Here is a 12,550-nt window from a genome sequence, read left to right on the forward strand (position 1 = left end):
TTAAGGGATCTGAACCGATTCCTAAGGATTCAATCCTTCCGCATGGAATCAATTCGAACAGTAGTTCCCACCCTGCAGGGAGGAGAATTTCTGGCATCAATAGACATCAGAGATGCATATCTGCATGTGCCCATTTTTCCTGCTCATCAGAAGTTTCTGCGCTTCGAGGTAGGAGGGCGCCATTTCCAGTTTGTGGCTCTGCCTTTCGGGATAGCCACTGCACCTCGAGTGTTCACAAAGATCTTGGCTCCTCCTCTGGCCAGATTAAGGGCTCAGGGTATAGCTGTCATAGCATACCTAGACGACCTGCTCTTGATAGACCGGTCGGTAGCCTCTTTGAAGGGAAACTTGAGGACCACGGTCAGGTATCTAGAACACCTGGGTTGGATCCTCAACTTAGAAAAGTCTTTCCTAAAACCAGTAAGAAGACTGGAGTATTTAGGTCTGATTATAGATACAAGCCAGGAGAAGATATTTCTACCCCAGGCAAAGATCACTGCTTTGAGAGAGGTGATTCTGACAGTAAGGACCAAGAAGGGTCCCTTAGTCCGCCTTTGTATGAGGCTACTAGGGAAGATGGTGTCTTCATTCGAAGCAGTTCCCTATGCTTAGTTTCACTCAAGAATGCTGCAACACAGTATTCTGTCGACCTGGAACAAGAAGGTTCAGGCATTAGACTTTCCGATGCACCTGTCGCATGCGGTGCGTCAGAGCCTCAATTGGTGGCTCATACCCGAAAACCTGCAGAAGGGGAAATCCTTTCTACCGGTTACCTGGACGGTGGTAACAACAGATGCCAGTCTGTCAGGTTGGGGAGCAGTTCTGGAACAGGCTGCGGTCCAAGGGGTATGGTCCAAGACAGAGAGGACCTTACCCATCAACATTCTGGAGATCCGGGCGATACATCTAGCTCTAAAAGCCTGGACTATCAGGCTACAGGATTGTCCGGTCAGGATCCAGTCCGACAGTGCCACAGCAGTGGCTTATGTCAATCATCAGGGAGGCACCCGGAGCCGAGCTGCTCAAAAAGAGGTGAACCAGATCTTAGTCTGGGCAGAGATGCATGTGCCATGCATATCGGCAGTTTTCATCCCGGGAATAGAAAATTGGCAGGCGGACTATCTAAGTCGCCAGCAGTTACTTCCAGGGGAATGGTCTCTGCATCCCGACGTCTTTTGGGCCATATGCCAAAGATGGGGGGTTCCAGATGTAGATCTCTTTGCATCCCGATTCAACAAAAAGATAGACAGATTTGTGGCAAGGACAAAAGATCCTCTTGCATGCGGGACGGTTGCGTTGGTGATTCCGTGGCATCGGTTCTCACTGATTTACTCATTCCCGCCTATTCTGCTACTACCACGACTCCTTCGCAGGATCAGGCAGGAAAGGAAGTCGGTACTTCTGGTGGCCCCCGCTTGGCCCAGAAGGACTTGGTATGCAGAAATAGTAAGGATGACGGTGGGTTCCCCGTGGACCCTACTGGTACGCCCAGACCTGTTATCTCAAGGTCCAGTGTTCCATCCTGCCTTACAAACGCTAAATTTGACGGTTTGGCTATTGAGACCCACGTTCTGAAGAGTCGTGGGCTCTCAGGTCCTGTCATATCTACCTTGATTAATGCAAGGAAGCCAGCTTCCAGGATGATTTATCATAGAGTCTGGAAGGCTTATATAACCTGGTGTGAATCCAGAGGTTGGCATCCCAGGAAATATGTCATAGGTAGAATCCTTGATTTTCTACAGATGGGATTAGAGATGAAGCTGGCCTTGAGTACCATCAAGGGCCAGGTTTCTGCTTTATCAGTATTATTTCAGCGGCCACTTGCTTCGCATTCTTTGGTCCGAAACTTTATGCAGGGGGTGATGCGTCTTAATCCTCCGGTTAAAGCGCCCTAAACCCCTGGGACTTGAATTTGGTCCTGGCTGTGTTACAGAAACAGCCTTTTGAACCAATAAGTCAGATTCCTTTGGTCTTGTTGACAAGGAAATTAATTTTTCTGGTGGCCATCTCTTCTGCTAGAAGAGTATCAGAATTAGCAGCTCTTTCCTGTAAGGAGCCTTATTTGATTATACACAAGGATAGAGTGGTACTACGCCCTCATCCTAGTTTTTTACCGAAGGTGGTTTCTGATTTTCATTTAAACCAAGACATTGTTCTACCTTCCTTTTTTCCAGATCCCTGTTCTCCGGAAGAGAGATCTCTACATTCGTTGGATGTAGTAAGAGCAGTTAAGGCCTATCTAGGGGCAACTACTCAGATCCGCAAGACGGATGTTTTGTTTGTGCTGCCAGAGGGTCCCAATAGAGGACAGGCAGCGTCAAAAGCTACCATTTCTAAATGGATTCGACAGTTGATCATTCAAGCTTACGGTTTGAAACAGAAGATTCCTCCATTTCAGATCAGGGCACATTCCACAAGGGCTATTGGTGCTTCTTGGGCAGTGCATCACCGGGCCTCTATGGCTCAAATCTGCAAGGCCGCAACCTGGTCTTCAGTTCATACATTCACCAGATTCTATCAGGTGGATGTGAGAAGGCATGAGGATATCGCCTTTGGGCGTAGTGTGCTGCAGGCAGCGGTACAGGGTCCTCAGGTCTGATTGCACCCTACTTGGTCGTGGTTCCCCCCCCCTCAGGTAGCATTGCTCTGGGACATCCCATCAGTAATTACTGTGGCTCTGTGTCCCGTGATGTTCGAGAAAGAAAATAGGATTTTTTAAAACGGCTTACCTGTAAAATCCTTTTCTTTCGAAGGACATCACGGGACACAGAGGTCCCGCCCCTCTTCTAATACACTATATTGCTTGGCTACAAAACTGAGGTATCCCTGCAAGGGGGAGGGATTATATAGGGGGTTGAACTTCCTGATAGGGTGTGCCAGTGTCCAATCACCAGTGATACCTATATAACCCATCAGTAATTACTGTGGCTCTGTGTCCCGTGATGTCCTTCGAAAGAAAAGGATTTTACAGGTAAGCTGTTTTAAAAAATCCTATTTTTTTTTTTAAACAGTGTAAAAATAAATAAAATATTGTAAAATAAATAATAAAAATAAAAAAAAATAATTTTAAAACCCCCCTGTCCCGACGAGCTCGCACGCAGAAGCGAACGCATACGCGAGTAGCGCCTGCATATGAAAACGGTGGTCAAACCACACATGTGAGGTATCGTCGCGACCGGTAGAGCGAGAGCAATAATTCTAGCCCTAGACCTCCTCTGTAGCGCAAAATATGCAACCTGTAGAATTTTTTAAACGTCGCCTATGGAGATTTTTGAGGGTAAAAGTTTGACGCCATTCCACGAGCGGGGGCGCAATTTTCAAGCATGACATGTTGGGTATCAATTTACTTGGCGTAACATTATATTTCACAATATAAAAAAAAATTGGGATAACTTTACTGTTGTTTTATTTTTTTATTCAAAAAAAGTGAATTTTTTCCAAAAAAAAAGTGCGCTTATAAGACCGCTGCGCAAATACGGTGCAAAAAAAAGTATTGCAATGACCGCCATTGTATTCTCTAGGGTGTTAGAAGAAAAACCATATATAATGTTTGGGGGTTCTAAGTAATTTTCTAGCAGAAAAACCTGTTTTAAACATGTAAACACCTAAAATCCAAAACGAGGCTGGTCCTTAAGTGGTTAAGGGATGTAACCTGCATGCTGTGTCCCACAGACTCAAAGAGTGGGATAAAGATGGGCTCAACACTGCCCGGTGCTGCTTTGCAGGGAGCCACATTAGAAGATCCAATGAAATGGTCGGACTTGCGCCTCTAATTGGACTCAGGTCTGTATCCTTCAGCAACAATTTGGTATTATTGGACCAGCTGTGCCGCCCTATAGTATCGCAAGAAATGTGGGACTCCCAGCCCACTTCGCCATTTGGACCTGTATAAGATAGAACAGACCACCCGGCAACCACCCTTATTCCAGATAAATTTATGTATCAGGGACTGTAACTACCAGAAGAAAACAGAAGAAATATCTGTTCTGACCAGGAGAAAATACAATATAGCACACACACGCCTATCACTAAAAGAAAGGATTTAATGTCCTAACAAACCTAAGAGTGGAGATTGGTTAGACATGGGATGGTTATTGTTATCCTCGCTGCAGTTCCTAATGTTTCACTAGCCAGGAACCAAGGTTAAGCACAAGCAGTAAGCTTGTGCTCATTTTGTTTAGCTGGCTCCCAGCTGTATAGCCACATGACCACTTTTACAGTGCCGGCGGTGCGGTAACTCCTGTGGTTTTCAGGCTCTCCTGCTGTTACTATATTGATGGGCTTCAGGATGGCTGGTGGGAGGCAACTAAGGGGCATCCATTCTTTGATCTCCTCTGCAGTGAGTGAAGTCGGAAGCAATAATGATATCCTGTCTTCCAGTTTCAGAGCTGTCATTCCCTTGCTGATACCGTCAGGTAAGCATTTATTCAAGCATGATCTGTGCTTGAATAGCTGCTGTGAGGGCAGAGAAGACATTGGGGAGACTGATAGACCCTTGATGTCTTGATAAAGGGTACCTGTCACCTGCCCAATTTTATTACATGGGGGCTTTTTAACCCTCTTGTGATAGCAATAAAGTTAAATTCTAATTTTAAATAAATGTAACCCCCATTGCCCTGCACACACCTGCAAATGTAAACATATTCACAGGGTGCACATCTGTATGTAAACCTCAGTTACACTGCACTAGAGGTATCACCACCAACAGAGTGAGAGCATTCATTCTAAGGCCATAAATCGCTGTTATCTCTAAACTGATAAGCAGTAAAGGTTTTTGAAACATCACCTAAGGAGATTTTTGTGTACTATCTTTTTCATGATATCGCGAGCACACGCAATTTTAGAACTTGACATATTTGGTATTTACTCAACGCAACACCTTTTATATTTTAACAAAAAATTGGGTATTATATTGTGTGTTTGCACTAAAATGTATTTTATTATATTTTTTTTCCTGTAAATGTACGCAAATATTGTGATAAAAAGAAATGCAGCCAAAAAATCTTTTTATTCTACAAAGCCTCTACTTTCGGAAAACATGTTCTAAGGGTTTTTAAGCAATTTTATAGCCACAAATGCAAATATTTACATGTGTGGAAAAATGAAACCGTCACTCGGATGGGTACGTTGAAAACTTTAATGACAATGCCTGGATATGATTTTATCTCCTTAACTGTTTATTGAAATAATCATTCATTGTTTGCTCAGCTCAGAAGAGTCACATGATATTCCTGGACAACCAGAAAACAACATTCGCTCGACACAAACAGCGCCTGTCTGTTGTACGAGAACTGAAGGAGAAAGCTCGACAAGGCTTGCTGGGTATTTGATGTGAATTATTTTGTATATATATTTTTCAGTCTTTTTGGGCCCCATTCACACCAGAAACTGCACATTCTTGCATTTACAGTGACATGCATTTGAGGCGCATTTGCTGTGCATTTTTCCCAAGCTTGCATTTCCTTTGAGGTCACTCCTTCCTTCTTCTTTGGTCTTTTATGTGCACTGTACTGCATTGCAGTGCATTTTCATGCATTTCTGTGCATCTGCAGTGCAGAATAATGCAGCACGCTGTACTTTTTTTCACTGCACTGTAATAGTGTGAACTATGCCCATAGGATAACCTGGAGTTTGCACAGTCTATTCAGTTGGAGTGCAATCAAAAATGTATCCCACTGCATCTGGTGTGAATAAGCTCTTAAATCTTCAAGAGCACCTTAATAACTCGCCTCCTTAGACAACCATACAAATATTAAGTCATTCTCTTCACTGATACTTTACTGCTTTATCATCGACAAGGGGCACAGAAACACTTTATATACTGCTTACCTTTATGCTTCACCTACTTGTCCTGTAGCGCTTGTCGTTTTATCTCATGATGTGAAATTAAGAATCTCATTACTGCTACGACTGTAGTGCTTGGCTCTTAAACCATTATTTTAGTGATCAGATCTTGAAGTTATCTCCAATTGCCTGACAGTGTTCATCTTCAGTTCACTTGCAGCGACCCCAAGCAAACTGATTATATTTGCAATTTAAGTCTCTCGATATAGCTGCATCAATAAATTCCAGATTGATGAATTTCACTTTTTTAACTACTCCACAGTAACACAACCTTAGTACAGCAAGTTGACACATTTCAGCCTCAGTTGGCCTTAGTCATTGTTATGACTAAGGCCAATTGAGGCTGAAATGCGTCAACTTGCTATACTAAGGTTGTGTTACTGTGGAGTAGTTAATAAAGTGAAGATTTTTATGAACAATACACAGAGTTGCGGATCATGGATCATCTATCTGGACCTAATTGATACCTTTGTGTGACTGTGGATCATGCACCTGTTTGCTCAGGGGATTTTCTGAATTTATTGGGTTGTTAGCACCATCTGTTTCATAAACATATTGGAGTCCTGACATAGATCCATTGAAAGAACAGACACACTTGCTTAAAAAGAATGAAAAATAAGTTACCTAACATAACAGATGACAGATTACAGAAACAGCCTCAGGTCTTGTAGTCTCGGGATTGCACATTATTTCGCAGGGACTGACTTACATATTGCCTTGCAATCCGATGAGTTTCATTGGTCATAATGGCAAAAGCCCCCTGGCCAGGCAGGTTGTGAATTCACCATTTATGCTATACATATCAGACTATGCAGCCACTCAGTGTCTTGTGGACATCCAAATTTAGACTCCAGTAACTCTACTCCAGATGGTAAATATAACACTGAGCTTGCTGATTACTTCATTTCTCTGTAGTAAGCAGAAATGTTGCTCAGTAAATTCTAATACCAGTTGCAGTTTGAGCCCAATAACTTTATATGAAGATTATATATTAATCTAGCAAGACACTGACAACCTATTATCCTTTCAAATCTAAGCTTATAAAGGCAGAATTCTGACTCCTGACGTTCTTGTCTTTGATGGACAATTGTACAGTAGGTATAACTCTTTAGTACAAATTAAATTAAATTGTGTTTTAAAATAGACCAAAAACCATCTACCAGCAGAATGCCCTAAACATTTCAAAGACACCTAAGACATTAAGTCCTCGTTCACACTGAACACAGCTTTGAAATTGTGTGCGTTCATCTGAACTTGCACGATTTCAAAGCCACATTTCAGTCCGACTTCAGGGGCGACTTGAAAGACATCTGTGAGGGTTCATGCACAGATGTCTATTGAAATCTCCCCTGAAGTTGCCAAAAGTAGTGCAGGAACTATATTTGGAAATTGGTGCAGTGCCGCAAAGTCAGCGTCGCACTGACTTTTTGGGACTATTGCCGGCAATAGGCTCCGATTTGACATGTGGTTTGGCCTGAGGCTGTCAATCAGCTGGAGATCCCTCCTCTGTCACCTTTTTTTTTTTTTTCTTTTGGTTTCAGGAAATCTTGTCATAAGAGACTATTGCTCATAGCAGAGGAGCGAAGCAGCAGACAGAAATAGAATGATCTGCTTTGTTCATATTTCATGTATGAGGTTTACAACCACTTTAAGTTCCTCCTCATTCACAGTATACTATGTTTTATTGGGCATGGTTATGAGATATAGTAAGATTAACACATTTATCATCAGTAAAATTGTTTTTCTTTTTCTTCCCTTTCTAGATGATGAGATCCCTGGAGGTCCAGAATCAGATCTGTTTTCCGACACGAGCAGCATCATGACTACAAGTGACATGAGTGGAAAATATTCTCACAGTAATTCCAGAATCTCCTCGTAAGTGGCTTTTTACCATAGGCATAAAGATAGTTTTACACACTGCGAAAGTGTTGTGACTGGAGGCTTAATTGTTTCACATGTAGAAGAACTTCAAAAAACCGTCGAAAAGCAGAGCGCAAAAAGCACAGCCTAAAAGAAGGAAGTCCCCTAGAAGATGTGGCTTTAGTAGAGGCACTTGGAGAAATTCTCCGCACAGTGGATAAAATGAAAAGTGAGTGTATGCACCCATATTTTGTTGTTTGAAATTTCATAATTAGACAGTTCCTTAGGCAGTGGAGGTTGGTCCCGAATACAGAAAAGCCCAGCAGGCCTCTTTTTTGTGATTAGCTTTTCTTATCGTTTTAGCTTTTCTTATCGTATTTCACATTAATGGCTTACCTTCAGCACCTGCCATATGAGAAAAGCTGCAGCATCACATGCCTTGTTTCCTTGGGCTTTGAATAACATTACTGAAATGTTGTTATAAAAGGATTTTCTCCTTTCCTAAAGTCCATTTCTTTATCGTACATCGAAGGACACAGAGCAGGTTATAATCATTACTATCTGGGTTATGCGCCACCTATAGGTGAATAGACACTGGCAGATCAAACAGGAAGTGCTCCCTTATACAACCCTTCCTATACAGGAAGTACCTCAATTTTTTCCGCCAGTGTCTGTAAGGTGGGGGTCACTGATGTCCTACATGTGCTCGTGGAGCATACTTGGACATCCAGAATGGTTCTAATGGGAATCACGGACTTCAGTCAGATCCATTTGAAAAGCTATCAGCCAAAATGCATGGTACCCGAGCCTCGGTGGATATGAGAGAAGAATCTTTGAGGCTTGCCTGTAATGCAGCCTTGCAGCGCTGGACCCTGTGCAATGAAACCCTGTGCAGTGTTTGTTCTTTCCAGCAGGGTGCCAGACAGGTCCAGGGGAGTGGACCCCAGTTTAAGGGGGACCGAGTCCTTGAAGGTATTTTATAACAGAGCTCGCCATGATGGGTGAACAGTCTATCCTGTTATGATTCAGAGTCCAGCGGCGGGAATGATAAGTTTGCATTTGCAGTCTAGAGGGCGCAGGCTCATTCGGTGTAGCCTTCTCTTGTTCAGTATAGGCAGGAAGTAGAAGGGCAGCCATTTTTTATGTTTGAAAACTCAAGTGGGCTGAAGAATCAGCAAGGCTTCTAGAGACACAAAGCAGTCTATGGCTAATATAATGAGGTATGAGTACTACCTATGGGAGAGCTGGGAGACCAGACAGCGCAATTATATACTGTATTGGTGCATAATTTGCATAAAAGTATACTTGCCTAATCCGGGGGGGCTTGTACAACTGTTGGTCAATACACCCCCGTACAGGTATCAGTGCACTTAAAGGAGTTGTGTCTCCAGAGTAGCTTGCATTTGATCTGCAGGAGCTTACATTTAGGCTGCAGTGAAGCAGCATAGAGGCTGCATTTAGGATGTGTTGGATGTGCTTGGCTAGTCCTGAAAAACCTAGTATGGGGCCAAGTGCAGGTGGGCATGAATATGATATTATGGCATGCATACATTTATAATTGCATTAATCTGCATACATGCATATTTGCTTTGTACTGCATAAATGTGTAACACCTTTGTACTGCATACATACATATGAACTGCATACATGCGGTTTTTGCATATGAACTGCATACATGCGGTTTTTGCATATGAACTGCATACATGTGTGTTGATATAGAACTGCGTACATGAATATGGAACTGCATACATAAATGGGTATTTGCATTGAACTGCATATTTACATGCGTATTTGCAGGAAATTTGAAGAAATCTTCACCAATAGGGATGCAGATTGCAGATAAAACCTGACAGAGGCTTAACTCTTCCCTGATCCCTCTAAAGTTTTAGCTGGCATTGGGCTTTAAAGACACTAGGGAAGGGGGTCTTGCTGATCAGCTATTTCCAATTAAAGTTTGAAAATCTAAGATCTTTAGAAATGCCTACAGTATGTTAACAGCAGTAATGCCAAGTAGAATATTGTAGGCTTACTGCTAATTCTTTCTATTCACAAACTGATAAATGAGTGGAAAAAACAAAGCATTGTTACCCACTGAAAACAAGGGCAAACTAGAAGGGAGACCAGTTAGACAATACTGCCCTAGACCAGGGTTTCTTAACTAGGGTTTCGCCAGAGGGGGTTTCCTAAGCTATTTATTATAACTTATATATAGTTTTTTTTTTTAGCTATCTGTAAGGGGGTAATTCTCAATGACCACAGTGTAAGGGGCATTCTTCCTACTGACCATCACACTAATGTATCATGTGCTGTAGATATATACATTTTTAGCAGGGGTTCCCTGAGACCGAAAATTTATTTCAAGGGTTCCTCTGTGTTCAAAAGGTTGAAAAAGGCTGCCCTAGACACTTTGGCTTGCTGTTTTTACTAAAAGTGGCACATGTGTGTTTATTACCTTGGTTGGTGGTGTACCTTATTAGAAAACTTGTTTTTCTGCAGCCGAGGTGAACTGTCTCCTGAAAGTGCATGTCCTCTTTGGTTATGATACTGAAGCCAGACATCTTCAAAAAGCATATCATGAATTACTTCAGTTGATAGAGATATCAATACCTGAAATCTGGATTCCTAATAGCCAGTCAAATGCAGCAACACCGGTAAGTTTCCTGCTTGTGTAGGGTATGGGTTTCTGTAGACAGGAAATAGGTTTTCCCCTAACCAATTTTCAGAAAGCTAGTGAATATTTCTTATCTTGCACATTGTTTTTGCTTTGAATCCCAAAGACGTATGGCTGTAGTTTGAATGGGACTTTTTTCCTTGGCCAAAGCAATATTTAGGTATCCCATACACCCAAGGTGAAAAGCGTTATAATTCGCTAAATGCCTCAGCATCTGCCCCACCTTTTGCCTTTAGAACCACTTTGAATAATTCATAATGAAAATGACCTGTGGAAAAGCTGAAGCTTAGCTATAGGCCCCTTCATTGCTCAGCACTTTATTATAGGAACCACAGGGGAATGTACAAACATGCCCCAAACCTGAAAGTATAAGTATGTTGATGGCACCAGTGATGGATTGGGGCAGTGGGTGACACTAACCAAGAGCAGCAACCTTATCCTGTCTCCTGCAAAGCTTGCTTATTGTTTTATTAATATTTCCTAAATGCAGAGTTGCTTTAAAGGGTTTTTAACCCTAAATTACCTTTTTGTGATGTATCTCCAGGCCGGTCACGTGACTCCCGGCTGCTCTAATACTCCGATCCAGGGCTACGGAGGGAGGAGCCGAGCTCTCCCTCTGACGTCAGCCAGGAGTCACATGACCGCCAAACTAGCCTCTCAGCCCCTTCCGCTGTAGTCCTGGATCGGAATAGCAGAGCGGCTGGGAGTCACGTGACCGGCCTGAAGATACAGCAGAAAAGGGTATTTATAGGCTTTGTTTCTAACAAACACTTAAACAGTGCAGGATTTCAGCTTAAGAGGAGGGCTGGCAGCGTTTTTTTTTTTTTTTTTTTAAATTCTAGTTGTTTACTAACAGCAGCAGGGGGGGGGGGCGCATGGAGACAGACACAGACTTTAACCTGCTAAAAACAGGAAACAGGACCTCTATTTATTTTTTTATTTATTTTCGGGTCAATTGTGTAATTACATCCTCCTGTTCAAAGAACCACAGAATGTACACATTCTCATGCGCTGTAACTTTAATGTGGTCACTTAATTGTCTGCTGTTATGAACAAGGAGGGCCAGCAACTTAAGGCTGCATTTGCATGGGCTTTTAGCTATGGTGTGAGTCGCAGTGCCAGGAATCCACTGTTCCTGCCCCAGGGTTTTTCCTTTTTTTTTTTTGCAAATTCTGTGTATTGACTTATTATTAATACTAATGCAAAAAAAAAGCCTCTTGGACATACACAGGCTTAAGTAAAACAGGGGTAGGCGACCCCCCGACACGTTAAGCCTCTTTTTCCGGCACCCGACTCCCTCCCCATCAGCAGAACAGTACAGGGAATGTCAGTGGGACATGCATGCATTCCAATTTCAGAGTTTCACACACCGCACCTGCGCTGAGGGGGAGACACTGTGCCCCCACACACTGTAAAAGATGGGAAACTTTGGTTCTCTAACTTTTCTGTAGCTGCGATTGTCAATTTTTGTGATGAGGAAGAGATTGGGTGCAGTTCTGCTGGGGGGGCGGTCTCTGTTTCCAGGAGGAGGAGGACTGTGATTGGCCACTGCTGAAGCCAGTCACAGTCCTGCTAGCCCCTCCCACCATCTGGAGAAAGATGACTCGCTTGGCTGCCACTACCAATCTCAGAAAGAAGAGATTTCACTGTGATTGAGAAAACCACAATCAGGTGACAGTTTGTGGAATTACTGTTGAGCTTCTGGGAACTTTGTTGAAATTATTCCTGAACCTTTGTGTCACTTACTACTGAACCCCGGCACTCTGTGTCCCTTTTAAGCCACAGCCAGTATTCAGCGCAATGTAAATCTCACCCAACTTTTGCTGCGGCACAGAAACATTTTCTCAGCTGCGGAGGCCCAACTTATGATCCTGCACACAGGCCCACTGCTTTCAGAAAATACCCCTGACCTGAGCTCATTATTGCGCATCCATTCCAGATGCTTGTATGTGACATCACATGCTGGATGCAAGAGGTGGATCAGCAGGATGAGTGTGCCCGGACAGGTAGATGTGTCTCATCTCTGCTTCCTTTCACCACTGTGTGTATCACACATCATAGATGAGAAGAGGGTACAGTGGTGGAGAAGGAGGGTACAGGTGTGGGGCAGATGTGCAGGGAGGTACAGTGGTGGAAGGAATGAGAAGGGAGTTCAGCAGTGAGGCAGATGAGCAG

At 43.1% G+C, this 12,550-nt stretch overlaps 1 protein-coding gene across 2 annotated transcripts in view; it reads left to right on the top strand.

Annotated features, from left to right (window-relative positions):
* ELP1 (elongator acetyltransferase complex subunit 1) overlaps window positions 1-12,550 on the top strand; it is a 156,875-nt gene that overhangs the window by 135,094 nt on the left and 9,231 nt on the right. For both annotated transcript variants that reach the window (XM_073598677.1, XM_073598669.1), the window contains 4 exons: window positions 5,209-5,322; window positions 7,608-7,719; window positions 7,806-7,933; window positions 10,201-10,355. In XM_073598677.1, the coding sequence (XP_073454778.1) occupies window positions 5,209-5,322; window positions 7,608-7,719; window positions 7,806-7,933; window positions 10,201-10,355 (509 nt within the window). The remainder of the gene's footprint in view (window positions 1-5,208; window positions 5,323-7,607; window positions 7,720-7,805; window positions 7,934-10,200; window positions 10,356-12,550) is intronic.

Source organism: Aquarana catesbeiana, linkage group LG01, assembly GCF_042186555.1.
Source record: "Aquarana catesbeiana isolate 2022-GZ linkage group LG01, ASM4218655v1, whole genome shotgun sequence".
Classification (NCBI taxonomy): domain Eukaryota; kingdom Metazoa; phylum Chordata; class Amphibia; order Anura; family Ranidae; genus Aquarana; species Aquarana catesbeiana.